The sequence below is a fragment of the Ambystoma mexicanum genome, chromosome 12 (genome assembly GCF_040938575.1).
Source record: "Ambystoma mexicanum isolate Mex_15411 chromosome 12, UKY_AmexF1_1, whole genome shotgun sequence".
NCBI lineage: Eukaryota > Metazoa > Chordata > Amphibia > Caudata > Ambystomatidae > Ambystoma > Ambystoma mexicanum.
The window spans coordinates 1,234,401,978-1,234,420,298 of NC_090936.1; the positions used below are offsets into that span (position 1 = coordinate 1,234,401,978).

The 18,321-nt window shown below is 53.6% G+C and overlaps 1 protein-coding gene across 3 annotated transcripts in view; it reads left to right on the forward strand.

Annotated features, from left to right (window-relative positions):
- Positions 1-18,321, forward strand: part of NT5DC3 (5'-nucleotidase domain containing 3) — a 1,183,405-nt gene that overhangs the window by 492,845 nt on the left and 672,239 nt on the right. For all 3 annotated transcript variants that reach the window (XM_069629921.1, XM_069629920.1, XM_069629922.1), the window contains exon 8: positions 2,830-2,932. In XM_069629921.1, the coding sequence (XP_069486022.1) occupies positions 2,830-2,932 (103 nt within the window). The remainder of the gene's footprint in view (positions 1-2,829; positions 2,933-18,321) is intronic.

The following is an 18,321-nucleotide window of genomic DNA, read 5'->3' on the forward strand; positions in this document are numbered from 1 at the left end:
CAGGCCACTATAACCCTAGGTTCAAGATTGCCAAGAAGCGAGCAGGGCACCATAGCCCTAAGAGCGAGATTGCAGAGAAGCGAGCATGGTGCTATAACCCTAGTACTGTGATTGCCAAGAAGCGAGCAGGGTGCCTTAACACTAGGATCACGATTGCCAAGAAGCGAGCAGGGCGCTATAACCTTAGGACTGCAATTGCCAAGAAGCAAGGAGGGTGCTAGAACCCTAGGGTCAAGATTGGCAAGAAGTGAGCAGGGTGCTATAAACCTAGTACTGCGATTGACAAGAAGCAAGCAGGGTGCTATAACCTTAGGACTGCAAGTACCAACAAGAGAGCAAAGCACTATAACCTTAGGACTGCAATTGCCAAGAAGCAAGCGGGGTGCTTTCTCCCTGGGAATGGGACTGTTAAGGATATTTAATTAGGGAGCCCTGGTGTCACTCATCGTACAGTGAAACCAGGAACCGGAGACCATGTCTGTATTGTTCGGGGTTTGATTGAGGAGCTTGGGTTGGAGCCTCCACCCAAGCCTCCTCTCTGAGGGAATAAACTATTTTTAATGATATGATCCTCTACCGTAGGTGTAACAGTACAAGGACCCGATCACTCAAATGAGCGGGCAGAACGAACCACCACGGAGCCAGCTGTAAGGCAAGAAAAGACCATGAGTAACAAGTGGAAGACTAAAGAAACAATCAACCCCCTTCTAAGTTATACCTGATGGATTCTCCCTGGATGGGTATCAGAAAAGCAGACCAAGGTTTATCTACAACATAAAGCAGTAATATAATACCCAAATGACTATTCAGTAGTTACCCCTATTATCCCGAGGTTGTTCTTACCACTATATGTACTGGATATGTCTTCTTGGAAAAACCTCAGGGACAAAATAAGAAAGGGTTGTTACTACCCCCGAACGGCACGAGGAGCGCTCTAGATCCGGGTTGGTGCATGCACAGCAGAGCGTCCTTAGTGCACTTGCAGGTAGAGGGTGTTGGTCACCAGTATGTAAGTATATGGTAAGGAGCGGACAAATATAGTCTCTAGATTTGTAGCAATTCCCCAGAATCGTTGACATGAAACAAGGAAATCAGAAGGTAAGTTACGGAATTGGTTCAACTTAGTTGTTCACATATGAGGTCCTAGTGCAGCGAGAGAGGAAGGCGGCGTGTAGTTGGAGAGGTGGGCGGGGCTACACCACGCATCAGACCAGGAGGCAGTCGCTGCGAGTAGAAGACCGCAAGGTAAGTTATTCTTCACAAGGCGAGGTACGGAAAGCCAGGATGCGGTCCAAGTCAATAACCAATATAGAAAGTCATGAGCCAAAATCACGAGGCAGAGCAGTTCCGTTAGTATAGCCAAGGGTCTAATGAGCAGCGAGCAGAAACTAGGACAAGGGTGAGCCAGAAGGAGTCCGTATGGCAGGCAAAAGGATCTGGTACAAAAGAAATCAAATAGCGAACTCAAAAAGGGGTCAGAGTAATGAAGACGTGACTTCACAGGAGTAACTTCAAATAGAAGCAACGACTCCTGAGTTACGGCTGTTTTTGTAGGTGGAGCGCCGTAATGATGAGAGCTGTCAGTGGTATCATGCAACCCCGGGCAGCATGGGTAATGTAGTCCAGGATGCACAAATCACTGATTCCCATGTAGCTTCCACCGAGAAAAGAAGGGAGCAACATAATGCTGCACATCCCGGGGAAGGGTTACAGGTGAAGGAAACAGTCTTGCCACCATATGAGGTGAAGGAATGCAACGGCCGAGTGCGATGGCGAAGTGTAACACCTGGGGATGAATAGCATTCCCATAGGTAGGCCCTTGAGACACTTTCTGTGGACTCATGCATGCTTTTTTTCCTTACTGTTACCCTTATTATTTCTAGTTTGTTCCCCTCGAGCGTCATTTGGATCCACCCCGACAGAGGGTTAATGCAAGTTTTGAACTGTGACTTGTGTGACTTCTATTCAACCTCCATCACAATAACTATCCCTCCAAAAAAGCCCCTTTTCTCTTTGCAACATAGTCTGCGCAGTTTCACTTTTTCCTCATTCAATTCGGTTGACTTTTTGGGGAATAAAATGCATGTTGCCTGCAGCGGGCTCACTCGTATGAATGTTGTTAGGGAGAATTCTCTGTAAAGGCTAATTTCCCAAACCTAGTGAGTCCCCCAGCAGCTTTGCTGGATTTTTGGGGTTTATTTTTTTCTCCTGCTAAAAGTGAGACTCTCTTACTCCCACTCTTAGACATGATTTGAGGTGTTCCTTTACCTTTCCATGTGTTTTATGGGCTATGGGGTCTTTTACTCCATAGGGTCTCATGTGTTTTTGATGTGGGTTACCCAGCACCCCCCGTGCCGTATACCAGGGGTGTCGTAGAGACCCCCCAACATAGACTCCATACCCTGGTACTGACTGTCTCCCAGGGCATGTAAAGTCACTGTTGGCTTTACTAGTCCCAAATTATGAACAGAAACCAGTACAAACCATCATATTGTGGACGTACTGGCCGGGGCAATTCAATTGCCCCGGGGTCTGTTGTTCGAGGGGGGCATGTCTCCGTCCCCCTGATCGAGTTTTGGCTGGTGGCAGTGTACAGACTGCTACCAAGTGGGTTTACTGCCAAACACCTGTAGTCCTAAATCTTTTGCAGTGATCCCTAAGGGAACTGCACAGGTTTCTGCCTAACAAATGTCCTTTGAGACGCTTCTGTGTTGCTCAGGAAATGTGTTCGCCCTAGAACTGTAAAGCCGAGATTTCCTGCTCTGTAGGCATCCTAAACCTTTTACATGTGGTTTATCAAAGTTGTAAACATTTTTTATTTTTACTCAGAAAGGTTCATATGCTACGGCGAACAAACCCGTGCTGTTTTGGCAAAACTAGCCAGCCATGGCAAGAAAATGTTTCTCATCACAAACAGCCCTAGCAGCTTTGTGTAAGTATATCACTGTTGTTGTTTTAGACCGTAGCCTTGTGTACATCTGCATGTGCTGCGTATTACTGTGTAGGTTTGTGTGCTTATGTATCCTTCTGATAAAGTACTACTCTGCTGCTATATGCACACGTGTTTCCTCTGCTGGGGTGTTGGGTATCAGCTTTGTATGTATGTACGTGCTGAGTATTACTATGTACTTTTTTGTGCTTATGTTTGCTTCTGTTAAGATGCTGCACTGCTGCTATATGTGCAAGTGTTTCCTCTGCTAGAGTGTTGGGTATTGTAATTGTAGTCGTCATTTATATAGTGCCTTGCTATAGTCTCAATGCGATTTTGGGAAGTATGGGAAATTCTCATAGATGTTTAGAATGCGTGTGTGCTTTTTGGCCAAGATCAGTAATTAAGTGGGCTGGCCAGGCTCCTGTAAGCAACCCCAGAGATCAGGCATGTGGACGAGTGCTGAGGGATGTCAGGAGAGTGTGTGAGTGCACGAGACTCGTTATGTGTCCAGCTGGACTCAGTTGTGTCATAGGTCGTCACTGTATTTTAATGGCAGGGGTGCTGTGGCTTAGTCTGGTGTAAGTAGGCGAACGTTATGTGCCCAGTGTGAGGGGTCAGAAATGAGACAGACACAAGCTTGTTGTATTCTTGGTTAAAGACATTTTTATTAAATAAAAATGGGTTGGAACAATGCTTTTCTAGCCCTATTCTAAAGATGATCTTTCCTCTCCTTGTATCCAAAACAACCTATACTGACCCTCACACTTACAACCAAACATATATCTTGCATTAGCAATCTTCTACCATTCAATCAATTGTTGGCGTGTTTGTCGGAAAGCCCCGGGGTCCGCAGCTGCTTTGGGCAGACTCACTGGTTTCTTCCAGCATGTCTGATGTTACGCGCGCCTCTGCGGTATGGCTTCTCCACCCGTCTTCCCGTTTGGAGTGTGTAGATGTTTCTCCGGTATCCAGCGTGGCTCCACGGTCACCAGCCAGCTTTCCCTCGTGGCCCGGAGTGAGGCCGGCTGTCCTGTTGAGTGGTCTGACCTCCAGGACCTTCTGCACAGCCCCTGGCGTCTCCACTGCTTCCTCGCTCATACACAGCGTCTGTCCTGATGGCCTTCTCTGCGTCCCCGGCTTTCTCGGTGAGCCTCGCGCTCAATAGCCTTTGCATGGATGGCACCGTCTCCTTCTGCACTGCTTGCTGCACGCCCCTGCTCCATAGTGCGGTTGCTATTTTTAAATGTCCTGCTCATTGCAGGTTCGGGAAAACAACTAGTCTGCATGTTGTACTTGGAGCTCCTGTCACTTTGCATAAACTCTTGCCCTCTGAATCGTTATTTGACAATAGGTCATTGAGGTTTTGGGGTTTAGGGGGGTTGTCATGGGGGAAAGGGAGGAACACTTTGACTCCTCCAATGAAGTCATAATATCTCCCCGGTAGTTGTCTCTTCCTGTGTGATCCTCACTCATATAACCACGCCCAGGGTCAGGATCAGGTAGCGACTGTGGTCCCCTGGCCACATGGGAGGAGGTTACCATTGCGGAATCTGTGAAGACTCCATTGGATTCATCACACCAGCTAGACCAAATTTGTCATAGGTCGTTGCTGCATTCTCCAGCATGGGGTCTGGCATGGATTCACATGCTCATGAATATTCCCCGTCGTCAGGCTGGGAATCCTCGGTAAAGAAAGAAATCAGTATCCGTTTCGTTTCTGATCTGTCTATCTTAGTAGTAACCAATCACTTTTCTCTGGGTCATACTGCACCCAGCCAATGACTGCCCTCTCCCTAAGCCCCTCCCCTGGCAGCCATCCTCAGATGTTTACCGCATGTTCAAGTGTTGGGAATCCTCATGCTTTAGCTCTCGAGCTTTTACTGCATTTTGCAATTTTTTTCAAAGAGTTTAATCTCTTTTTTTCGGTCAATCGAGCCTCAAGCTCCACCGCTTCTACTTCCGATCAACGGGGACCCGTTTCGGAATTTTCTACGCCCCTCAAGGACGAAGTTTTCATCGAGTTACGCTTATTGGAGGATTCCAGAAGATCTGAGGCCTACCCCGTGGACATGGCACAGGACAAGGGAAGCTCGACGCTCGGATCCAAGCTGTTCAGGAACTGCCTTGGATGCGGATTACAGAATGTTTTCAAGGAGGATGAGCATTCAAGATGTCTCTACTGCCTTCACGAAGACAAAACACACATGGAGAAGGACTGTGTGTTTTGCAAGAACCTGTCGGAGCGGACCATGAATGATCGGCGTATCCGCCTCACCAACTGGCTGGAAGGAAAGAGCCCAGCAGGTGAGAAGAGGTCCGAGCGGTCTTCTAGGTCCTTTGAGGGCGCTCCGGCGACGGGGGCCCAACAGAAGGCAAAGCACCGCAAGTCCGGGAGCGCCGAAGGGTCGGGCTCCTTGGCTGCCAGACAGGGCGCACTTTCACCAACGCCATCAACCACGAGCCAACGCTCTGGCTCGGGGAAGAGAAAGTCTGAGAACCCGGATAAGCTTCTGGAGAAGTCCCGGTCGATCTCGAAGGAGTCAGCCGAGGGGGAGCGAGGCAGTGACCCTCCCCGCAAGGTGAAGGCCTCAAGCGCGCCCAAGGTGGTGAAAGCCTTGATTCACCCGACTAAGGCCTCTATCGAGGGCGTTGTGGCGGCCCTGGCAAAGCCTGTGGAGGCGACACCAGTAGAGGTGACCTCGGGGCCCAGAGTTTCCCTGCCACCGCGGAGGGAATCCTCTTTTCAGCCCATTGATAAGACCCCCGTGAAGAACCCGGTGGAAAAAGGGGGGGGGGCAGTGGCCATTACGGACACGGATACAGCCTCTGAGGAGGAGCTGGTTGAAGTCTCGAAGGGCCTCAACAAGAGGTTTGAGGAGGTCTGGTCCCAGGGGAGGTGGACGAGGAGAGCGACGGTGGCGCTGACGAGGCTCCCGGGGAGGAGGAGCAACCAACGCGCCCGTCGCAACCAGTGCCCGAGCCTCAGGACAACTCGGCAGCCATTTTGATGGCAATCCAAACCTTATGCACGGAGATGAGGACGAGGTTGCCTCTACCCCCAACAGACGACCCAGCAGACCCGGGCCCATCGGGAAGCCCTCCAAGCAAACTGAGGAGAGTTCATCCCCCCCGCCCTTCCAGCCCTTGCGGCCCGCTCAGCCCTCATCTCCTTCCCCTGATCCTAGGGAGGACACAGGAACAGATACGGCCACGACGGGGACGGATGATGATGGTGGTGACGACAGGATGGGCCTTGCATCACCACCCCCTCGGGCCTCCCCGCCTGACGAAATGTGCTCCTTCCATGCCATGCTTGCCAGGGCATCCAAGCTTTTCCAGCTCTGCCCCGAGGAACAGAAGAAGGAAGGCTTCCTCTGTCAACGGCACAAGGCCAAGAGGAAGACGGTCCTCGCGGTGCCGTTGCTTGACGACATCTGGGACGAGGGACTTGCCCTCCTGAAGAACCTGTCCACGACGCCTGCCAAGAGGGGATCGGTACAAGTAGTCCCGGGTCCCCGATTCTGCCCCTTTGTGCCTTCGGGCACAGCCTACCCCGGATTCGATTCTCAGCGGCAGCCAAGAAGAAAGCGGCGGGGGCGACGGCTTCAACTTCATCCTCCCCACCTGACAGCGAGGGAAAGGAACTGGACGCCATGGGACAACGAGTCCTCTCATCCGCGGCGATGACAAGGCGGCCAACGCCCTAGCATTTGTGGCCCGCTACGACAGGGAGTTGTGGTACAAGATCGCTCCCCTGCTGGACTTCCTACCGGACGACAGAGGCCCTGGAGATCCTGCAGGAAGGTGAGGTGGCGTCAGACCACGCCATAACGGTGGCCATGGACATCGCGGACACCGGGTTCCACCAGTTGGGCAACGGTGTTTGCCTGCGACGGCAGGGATGGCTCAAGGCAACAGATTTCCGCCAGGGCGTGCAAACCAGAGTTTTGGACCTGTCCTTCGACGGGAACAACCTGTTTGGGAAAATAGTGGATGAGTCACTTCCGGCCATCAAGACTGACACGGAGATGGCTCGGGCCTTGGGAGCTTTACAGCAACGACGGCCGCCCTTTCGGAACTCCAGAGGCAAGTAAGGTGCCTCCAAAGGATTCGACGGTGGCTCCTCTATGTACCGCCAGGCAGCCCGTTCCTCGTCGCAAGAGGCCTACAGAGGGCGCGGCAAGTCAGGAGGATCTCGTCGCCGTCGCTAGGGAGGCCAGGGTGGCAAGGCCGCTACCAAGCAGGACTGAACGGGCCGTGGCGTCGGGCCCCCAACTGAGCACCCCGGTGGGAGGCCGGCTAGCGAAATTCATCAGCGTGTTGGAGTCCATCGCCACCGACCGTTGGGTGCTGGATGCCCTGGCCCACGGGCACACTCTCGAATTTCTGAAGTGCCCCCGCATTCCTCCCGTGGCCAGGAAGGAAAATCACGTCCCTCAATTGCTGTTAGAGGTAAGGGCGATGCTCAAGAAAGGTGCCATTGAGCTCGTCCCGAAGAGGCTCCGGGGCTCCGGAGTATACTCGAGACTCTTCCCCGTCAGAAAGAAAACAGGCGGTTGGCGCCCCATCCTGGATCTGCATTGGTTAAACAAATACATCAAGGCCCAGAAGTTCCGGATGGTCACCTTCCAGCACGCGCTGGGACAGCTGGAGGAAGGCGACTTCCTATCGTCGCTGCACTTGGAGGATGCTTACTTCCACATCCCCATTCTAAAAGGACACCAAATGTTTCTCAGATTCGTAGTTCAGGACAGCACTACCAATTCAAGGCCCTGCCGTTCGGATTGAAGTCGGCGCCCAGGGTATTTACCAAGTGCCTGGCACCAGTGGCGGCGCGCCTGCAGGGGATACACGTTTACCCCTACTTGGACGATTGGCTCATCCGAGCTAGGACAAGGGAGCTCTCCGTCGAGCACACAGAGAAGACCGTTAAAATGCTCATGGATCTGGGATTCTCCATCAACTTTCCCAAATCCCACCTGATTCCATCACAGGTCGCACTGTTTTTGGGAGCCAAGCTCGATACAGTGGCACGATTGGAGTCTCCGTCGGAAGACAGGACAAAGGCCATTCTGGGCAAAATGCAGCGCCTGCTGGCCAAGGACGTGGCCAGGGTGAGGTCCATCAAGTCCCTTCTCGGCATGATGTCCTCTTGCATCTACCTGGTGCGCCTATTCATGCTGCGGATGCGCGCACCACAAGAGTTCCTCGACACCCGTTGGATGCAAGCGGCGGGCAGCTTCGAAGACAAGATCGCACTCAACGAGGTCTTCCGCCAAACAATTCGGTGGTGGGGCACCCGCACGCATCTCGCGGCGGGCACAGACTTTCAGACCCCAGCACACCAGGAGACTGTGACGACGGATGCCTCCCTGGAAGGCTGGCCTTTGGCTCCCAGAGGAAAGGTCACTCCACATCAACATCCTGGAGCTCCGAGCAGTGTTCTGGGCTCTCAGGTCGTTTCTCCCGTCCCTCAAGGACAAGGTGGTGAGGATCTTCACCGACAACACCACCACGATGTTCTACATCTGGAAGCAGGGAGGAAACCGGTCCCCGGCCCTATCCAAGGAGGCCCAGGAGCTGTGGCATTGGGCCGTTGCCCAGGGGATGTTTCTGATGCCCTTCCACCTAGCAGGGATAAAGAACACCATCGCTGACTCGCTCAGCAGGGAGCTGCGCTCGTGCCACAAGTGGGAACTGCGTCGGGACCAAGTGGATCGGCTATTCCGACGATGGGGCAAACCCAAGATCGAGCTGTTCGCGACGGTGACAAACTCCATGTGCTAGAGGTTTGCCAGCAGGTTTCCCCAGCCGAGGAGCATGGGCAATGCTTTCTCGTTCCCCTGGGACGGCCTGTTCTGTATGCGTTCCCTCTGTTGCCGTTGCTACTGCGACTCGTCAACCAACTCAAGAGGTCCTGGTTCAGGATGATCCTCCTCGCACCGGCGTGGCCGAGGCAGATCTGGTTTCCGGACCTTCAGAACTTGTCAGTGTCTCCTCCAGTCAAGCTACCGACGGACGCAGATCTTCTCTCCAGGGAAGGAGGCGCCATCCTCCAAGACCCAGGGTCGCTGAACTTGCAGGCGTGGCTCCTTAGGCACTAGAGTTTGGAGGGTACGATATTCCGAAGGGACTGTTCCATTCATTCTCACCTTTGAAGGCTCCAGCCCCGGCGTGGGAGCTCAACGTGGTGCTGACCAGGCTCATGGGGGCGCCCTTCGAGCCACTGCATTCGGCACTGTTGAAGTTCCTGTAGTGGAAAACAGCATTTCTTGTGGCCATCGCCTCCACACGACGAGTGGGAGAGATCCAGGCCCTATCCTGCAAGCCTCCATACTTGACTTTTCACGAGACTAGGGTGGTGCTGAGGACGCACCCCTCCTTCATACCCAAGGTGCCCTTGGTGTTACCAGTTTTCTTCCCGTCGCCTTCGTCGCGGCCGAGAGGACTTTGCACTCGCTGGATGTAGCCAGAGCGCTGAAGTTCTACGTGGACCGCACAAAGTTTTCAGAAGACATCACAACTGTTTGTGAACTTTGGACCTGTGAATCAAGGGAAGGCCCTCTCGAAGGCTTCCATTTCCAGATGGCTCTCCGGCTGCATCATGCACTGTCACCGGTTGGCAAACCGACCGCTGCCCGGCTGTCCGAGAGCCCATTCGACCAGAGTGATCGCTGCTACCACAGCGTTCTTGTCTGGTGTACCCCTGCTGGACATCTCTAGGGCTTCTACGTGGAGGTCGACGCACACCTTCACGAGATTCTACTGCGTCGACCGGGATTCCAGGGAGGAGTCAAGAGTCGGCCAAGCTGTGCTGCGCAACCTGTTCGGCTGAAGGTGGGCCTGGTGAGGAGTTGAGAGATGCTTAATGTTGAGTTATGTAATGCTTAATGTTGAGCCTTGCCACATCCCGTGGTCGTGCATGTGTGCACTGCTATGTATTCTTATATTCATGAGCATGTGAATCCATGCTGGAGAAGGAACAAGTTACTTACCTGTAACTGTTGTTCTCCAACATGGGTCTGGCATGGATTCACATGCGAACCCTACCTCCTTCCCCTCTGCGGCTCTTCACTTGGACATACTGCCCCTTTATGTGCTACCAAATCTGAGGATGGCTGCCAGGGGAGGGGCTTAGGGAGAGGGCAGTCATTGGCTGGGTGCAGTATGGCCCAGAGACCAGGATTGGTTACTACTAAGAAAGACGGATCAGAAACGCACCTGATACTGATTTTTTTTCTTTACCGAGGATTCCGAGCCTGACGGGGGAGTATTCATGAGCATGTGAATCCATGCCAGACCCATGCTGGAGAACAACAGTTACAGGTAAGTAACTTCTCCAGCATGGGGTCTGGCATGGATTCACATGCTCATGAATATTCCCCGTCGTCAGGCCGGGAATCCTCGGTATAGAAAAAAATCAGTATCAGTTTAGTTTCTGATCTGTCTTTCTTAGTAGTAACCGATCACTGGTCTCTGGGTCATATTGCCCCCAGCCAATGACTGCCCTCTCCCTAAGCCCCACTTCTGGCAGCCATCCTCAGATTTTTACCGCACGTTCAAGTGTTGGGAGTCCTCGTGCTTAGCTCTCGAGCTTTTGCTGGGCGTTTGCGCTTTTTCAGGAGATTTTTCTCATTTTTCGGTTAAATAGAGCCTCAAGCTCCACTGTTTCTACATCCGATCAACGGGGATCCGTTTCAGAGTTTTCTACGCCCCCTCAAGGGTGAAGATTTCGTCGAGTTACGCTTTTGGAGGATTCCAGAAGTTCTGAGGCCTACCCCGGACATGGCCCAGGATAAAGGAAGCTCGACGCCCGGGAAGCTGTTCAGGACCTGCCCTCGATGCCAGCTTCAGAATGTTTTCAAGGAGGACGAGCATTCGTTATGCCTCTGTCTCCATGAGGACAAGACGCACAAGGAGAAGGACTGTGCGTTTTGTGGGAACATGTCGGAGCGGACCATGAAGGATCGCCACCTCCGTCTCGCCAACTGGCTGGAAGGGAAGAGCCCGTCAGGCGAGAAGAAGAAAAAGAAGTCTGAGCGGTCTTCTAAGTCCTGTGAGGGCACCCCGGCGACGGGGGCCCAACAAAAGGCCAAGCACTGCGAGTCCGCGGGCACCGGGAGCGCCAAGCGGTCGGGCTCCTTGGCTGCCAGGCAGGGCGCATCCTCCCCGGCGCCATCATCCACGAGCCAATGCTCTGGCTCGGGTAAGAGGAATTCTGAGAACCCAGCGAAGCTTCTGGAGAGGCCCCGGTCGATCTCGAAGATTCCGGCAGAGGGGGAGCGAGGCTCGGACCCTCCCTCCAAGGTGAAGGCCCCAGGCATACAGAAGGTGACAATGGCCTTAATTCACCCTGCTAAGACCTCGATTGAGGATGTCGCAGCGGCCCTGGCTCGGCCTGTGGAGGCGACCTCAGGACCCAGAGTCTCCTGCCACCGCAGAGGGAGTCGTCTTTCAGGCCCATTGAGAAGACCCCTGCGAAGTCCTCGTTGGAAAAGGTGGGGTCGGGGCAGGTGGCCATCGTGGATACGGACACAACCTCTGAAGAAGAGCTCATCGAAGCCTTTGGCTCCCGGAGGAGAAGTCACTCCACATCAACATTCTTGGAGCTCCGCGCAGTGTTCTGGGCCCTCGGGTCTTTTCTTCCGTCCCTCAAGGGCAAGGTGGTGAGGATCTTCACCGACAACACCACCACGATGTTCTACATCCGGAAGCAGGGCGGAACCAGATCCCCTGCCCTATCCAAGGAAGCCCAGGATCTGTGGCATTGGGCCGTCGCCCAAGGGATGTTTCTGGTGCCTCTTCATCTGGCAGGAATAAAAAACATGATTGCGACTTACTCAGCAGAGAGCTGCGCTCGTGCCACGAGTGGGAACTACGCCAGGAGCAAGTGGAACGACTCTTCCGACGATGGGGCGAACCCCAAATCGATCTCTTCGCGATGGCGACAAATTCCAAGTGCCGGAGGTTCGCCAGCAGGTTCCCCCAGGCGAGGAGCATGGGCGATGCTGTCTCGTTCCCCTGGGACGGCCTATTTCTTTATGCGTTCCCTCCGCTGCCGTTGCTGCTCCGGCTCATCAACCAGCTCAAGAGGTCCCGGTGCAGGATGATCCTCATCGCACCGGCGTGGCCGAGACAGATCTGGTTCCCGGACCTTCTGGACTTGTCAACGTCCACACCAGTCAAGCTGCCGACGGATGCAGATCTTCGCTCCAGAGAAGGAGGCGCCATTCTTCACCACGACCCGGAGTCGCTGAACTTGCAGGCCTGGCTCCTGCAGCACTAGAGTTTGGAGGGTACGACATCCCGGCCGACTGCAGAGAGGTTCTTGCAAAGGCCAGGGCGTCCTCAACTCAAGTGCTACGGACATAAATGGAAGAGGTTCTTTGTCTGGTGCCGTGCACAGAAGATTAACCCTCTGCGGATTACTGCCCCTCAAGTATTGCCGTACCTACTGTCATTGGCCAAAGCTGGACTAGCTCACTCTTCCATCAAGATGCATCTGGCCGCCATCTCACGATACACCAGAACTACGGGACGGGCGTCCTTGTGGTCTCATCGACTGGTGAAGGAATTTATGAAACGATTGTTCCGATCATTCCCGCCGGTGAAGGCGCCTGCCCCAGCGTGGGAGCTCAACGTGGTGCTGACCAGGCTCATGGGGGCCCCATTTGAACCTATGCATTCGGCACCGTTGAAGTTTCGGTCGTGGAAGACAGCGTTTCTCGTGGCCATCACCTCCGCACGACAAGTGGGAGAGATCCAGGCCCTATCTTGCAAGCCGCCATACTTGACGTTTCACGACACAAGGGTGTTGCTGAGGACGCACCCCTCCTTCATGCCCAAGGGGCCGTCGGACTTCCACCTCAACGAACCCTTGGTGTTGCCAGTTTTCTTCCCATCTCCTTTGTCGCCGGCTGAAAGGACTCTGCACTCGCTGGACGTAGCTAGAGCGCTGAAGTTCTATGTGGACCGCACAAAGAGTCTTCGGAAGACATCACAGCTGTTTTTGAACTTTGGGACTGTGAATCAAAGGAAGGCTCTCTCGAAGACTTCCATTTCCAGATGGCTCTCCGGCTGCATCATGCACTGTCACCGGTTGGCAAACCGACCGCTGCCCGGCCGTCCGAGAGCCCATTCGACCACAGCGATCGCTGCTACCACAGCATTCCTGTCTGGTGCGCCCCTGCTGGACATCTGCAGGGCTGCGACGTGGAGGTCGACGCACACCGTCACAAGATTCTACTGAGTCGATCGGGACTTCAGGGAGGAGTCCAGGGTCGGCCAAGCAGTGCTGTGCAACCTGTTCGCCTAAGGTGAGCCTGGTGAGGAGGTAAGAGTTGCTTAATGTTGAGTTTTGAACGTAATGCTTAATGTTGAGCCTTTGCCACCTCCCGTGGTTGTGCATGTGTGTACTGCTATGTATTCTCTTATTCATGAGCATGTGAATCCATGCCAGATCCCATGCTGGAGAAGGAACAAGTTACTTACCTGTAACTGTTTTTCTCCAGCATGGGTCTGGCATGGATTCACATGTGAACCCTCCTGCCTACCCCTCTGCGGCTCTTCACTTGGACATACTGCCACTTTACATGCTACCAAATCTGAGGATGGCTGCCAGAGGCGGGGCTTAGGGAGAGGGCAGTCATTGGCTGGGGGCAGTATGACCCAGAGACCAGTGATTGGTTACTACTAAGAACGACAGATCAGAAACGAAACTGATATTGATTCTTTTCTATACCGAGGATTCCCGGCCTGACTGGGAATATTCATGAGCATGTGAATCCATGCCAGACCCATGCTGGAGAACAACAGTTACAGGTAAGTAACTTGTTCCTTGTTCCTTTTGGTGCATGAGTGCGGGTAGCCATGCCTGCGGCCGATGTCCACTGAAGTGCTGCGTTTATGTGCCTTGAGGCTCGGATGGAACTTTGTTGTTGGCGCCGGGGTCCTTGAGAGGTAGTCCTGTAGGCCCACTAGCCGGATCGCTGTAATAGGTCTTCCAAGCGTCATGGACAAGCTATCATATTGATTCTATGCGTGATAATTGGTTTTCTTATTCTCTTCTAGATGCAATAGCGAGGCTCTCACCTTATCTTTGTGTCATTTTCTGGCAATACTAATACATAAAGGAACATTAGATGGGCTAAATCCAAGGTCTTCTAGGTGTACTGGTAGAGGTGAGCTTGGAGGATAAGGTATCCTAATACCGGGTTTGAGTAATGGAAGTAACTCTTAAGGTATGGGAGTGCGTGTGGTCATTTATTATCAGCTTTGTATGTAGGCACGTGCTGCTTATTACTGTGTAGGTTTGTATGCTGGTTTGCTGCTGTTAAGATGCTGCACTGCTGCTATAGGCACACATGTCATCTGCTGTGGTGTTCGGTATCGGCTTTGTACGTATGCACGTGCTGGATTCTTCTGCTAAGATACTACTCTGCTGCTATAGGTCTGTGTGTGGGGGGCTTCAGATGTCAGCGTTGTATGTTTATTGCCTGTGCAGCTAAGTAAAGGGATGCGCCTGTGTGCTGCTATGTTTTTCTTCATATCCACTGAACCAAGAAAACATGTAAAACTGAGTGTACAACATGTGAACTCCTGAGTTTACATCCTATTGCTATTATGCATTCCTTTGTTCAGATGTGAGAAAAAAGCCACTCTGTCCTCTGCAGTTTTCTGTAAGTGCTGCAGATATTTTGTGACGTTTTGTAATATTTTTTGTGGACGACCATCAATCATTTTTTGTATTTTCATAGATTTAAGGGCTATCAACAGTTCCTACTTAATCTTGTTCTTGTGGTTTTCTCAGGATAATTTTCTTCTTAAGGTAATGTATGATCAAAGTTGTCTTGCAACCAGGACGATTGCTCAGTGGAAACACGTTTGTCTTGGAAGCAAGACAATGCATAGCAACACAAGTTTGAATCCTCTGAGAGGCTTGTCTCCGATATTAAGGGCCTAATTCAGAGGTTTTTTATAATGGCAAAACCCCATTGGAAAACGCTCTGTGAATTATGCCTGAAGTGTTTTATAAAAAAATGTATGAATTACATTGACTTTCAGCAGTCTCTTAACCGGTGTCCCTGCCCTTCTGTGCCTAGATGCCCAGACAACTGTGGGCTCTCTTAAGTCTGCGGGCACAACTTTCTTGCATGGTTTGAGTTCCGGACCTTAACTCTTAGTACACTCTTCTACTGCACTGTATTAAACTTGCCCGGTACCGATTTGGGAAAGAATTTGCATCACAACTCCCACCAAAGTAGTCTCTGCATACATGCACTATATTACTGTAATGTCTGCTTTATAAAGTCCACGGTGCAATTCTCTTTACTCTGTTAGCTCTTTCACTGCTTCTATATACCAGGCTCCTTGACTTTGAGTGTTCAGCTGTTATTTCACCCACTTCACTGGTCCTTTCACACTTGAGTAACTTGAATTTGTTTCCCTAGTTCTCTGAATACATTTAAGTCGTCAAGCACTCTTCTCCAGCATGGGGTCTGGCATGGATTCACATGCTCATGAATATTCCCTGTCATCAGGCTGGGAATCCTCGGTAAAGAAAAAATCAGTATCAGTTTCGTTTCTGATCTGTCTTTCCTAGTAGTAACCAATCACTGATCTCTGCGTCATACTGACCACAGCCAATGACTGCCCTCTACCTAAGCCCCGCCTCTGGCAGCCATCTTCAGATTTTTACCGCACGTTCAAGTGTTGGAAGTCCTCGTGCTTAGCTCTCGAGCTTTTACTGCGTTTTTCACGCTTTTTCAGGTGAATTTTCACATTTTTTTCAGTTCATCGAGCCTCAAGCTCCACCGTTTCTACTCCGGTTAACGGCTACCTGTTGCAGGATTTTCCTACGCCCCTCAAGGGTGAAGATTTCGTCGAATCAACTTCTTGGAGGATTCCAGAAGATTCGCGGCCTACTTCGAGATGGCCCAGGATGCGGGCTGCAGAATGTGTTTAAGGAAGACGAACATTCGCAATGCCTCTACTGTCTTCATGGGGACAAGACTCATGTAGAGAAGGACTGCCAGTTCTGCAAGAACTTGTCGGAGCGGACCATGAGGGACCGTCAACCCCTTCTCGCAAACTGGTTGGAGAAGGGCTCGACGGGTGAGAAGAAGAAGAAAGGGTCCGAGCGGGCTTCTAAGTCCTGTGCGGGCGCCCCGGCGACGGGGGCCCAACACCAGGCCAAGCGCCGCGAGTCCGCTGGCTCCGGGAGCGCCGAAAGGTCAGGCTCTTCGATCGCCAGGCAGGGCGCACCTTCCCCGGCACCGTCAACCACGAGCCAACGCTCCGGTTCGGGGAAGAGAAAGTCTGAGACCCCGGGTAAGCTTCCAGAGAAGCCCCGTCCGATCTCGGAAGAGGGGGAGCGAGGCGTCGCCCCTCCCCCGAAGGAGAAGGCCCGGGACGCACCTAAGGTGGTGAAGGCCCCTACCCAGCAGGCGAAGGCCTCTATCGAGGCTATCGCGGCGACTCTTGCCAAGCCGGCAGAGACACCGCCAGCGGAGACTGCCTCCGGGACTAGAGTTTCCCTGCCGCCAAGGAGGGAATCCTCTTTTCAGCCCATCGTGGCTGCCATGATGGAAGAAGCGAGGGGGGGCACGGTGCCCTCCTCGAGCTCGGAGTCAGCCTCGGAGGAGGAACTGACCGAGGCCGCGAGGAACCTCGAAGTCCAATTCGAGAAGGTTCGATTCCCATCAGGAAGATCCTCGGGAGATAACCGAGGAAGACGCCGATGGTGAGGAAGAGCGGCCTTCCCTTCTGGCGCAGCCGGATCCTAGGCCTCAGGATGGCTCGGCGGCCATTTTGTCTGCCATCCAGTCCTTATGCTCTGAGATAAGGACGAGATTCCCTCGGCCCAGGCCGGAGGACCCGCAACCTGGCCCGTCGGGAAGTCCTCAGAACAAATGACGGATGACCCAACCCTCTCCTCCGCTCGCCCCTGTAAGGCCTACAGTTCCCTCCTCATCCTCCCACGAGTCGGGAGATGACGGTGCGTTGGGCTCAACGACGGGTTCTGAGGGCGACGACGACGGAACGGGTCTCCCGTCGCACGGCCTTGCCGCCCGACGAGATTGGCTCATTCCACGCCATGATCGCCAGGGCGTCTGAATTGTTCCAGCTCTGCCCGGAGGAGCAGAAAAAGGAAGGTTTCCTCTATCAGCGCCGGGAGGCCAAGAGGAAGACGGTCATCGCGGTGCCCCTAATCGATGACATCTGGGAGGAGGGCCTGTCGGTTCTCAAAAACCCCTCCACGGGACCGGTATGAGAAGTACCGGGTCCCCGAAACCGCTCCCCTGTGCCTCAGGGCCCAGCCAACGCCAGACTCGGTCGTCTCGGCGGTGGCGAAGAAGAAAGTGGACGGCGAGGGAAAGAAGTTGGACGCCATGGGGCGGCGGGTCATTTCGTCGGCGGCGGCGACGATCAAAGCAGCCAACGCCCTGGCGATCGTGGCCCGTTACGACAGGGAGCTTTGGTTTAAGCTGGCCCCCATATTGGACTTTCTGCCGGACGACAAGAGGTCCGAGGCCCTGGAAATACTGCAAGAGGGCGAGGTGGCCTCGGACCCCGCCATAACGGTGGCAACCGATATTGCCGATACCGGGTTCCGCCAGCTGGGCAACGGTGTTTGCCTATGACGACGGGGTTGGCTCCGGGCGACCGACTTCCGTTAGGACGTCCAGACCAGGGTGTTGGACATGCCGTTCGACGGCAGCAACTTGTTCGGGAAGGCGGTGGACGAGTCCCTCCAAGCCATAAAAACGGAGACGGCCCGTGCCCTAGGAGCCCTTCAGCAACGACGGCCCTTTAGGATCTCCGGAGGCAGACAGGGTGCCCCCAAGGGATCCAGCGGTGGCTCCACGTCCTACCGCCAGGCGGCACGCTCCTCGTCTCAGGAGGCCTACAGGGGTCAAGCAGGGAGCGCCTCGCCGCCGTCGGCAGGGTGGCCAGGGCGGCAAGGCCACCACCTCCAAGCAGGACTGAACCGGCCGTAGTCTCGGGCCCCCACCGAAGCACCCCGGTGGTAGGCCGGCTGACGAATTTCGTCAGCGTGTGGAAGTCCATCTCCACAGACCGTTGGGTGCTGGATACCCTGGCAAGAGGACACTCTATCGAATTCCTGAAGACGTGCCCTCACGTTCCACTTGTGGCCAGGAAGGAAAATCACGTCCCGCAACTGCTGTTGGGAGTACGGGCGATGCTCAGGAAAGGCGCCATCGAGCTTGTCTCGAAGAGGCTCCAGGGTGTACTCAAGGTACTTCCTCGTCAGGAAGAAGACGGGCGGCTGGCGCCCCATCCTGGACCTTCGTCGTTTGAACAAATACATCAGATCACAAAAGTTCCGGATGGTCACCCTCCAGCACGTACTGGGACAGCTGGAGGAA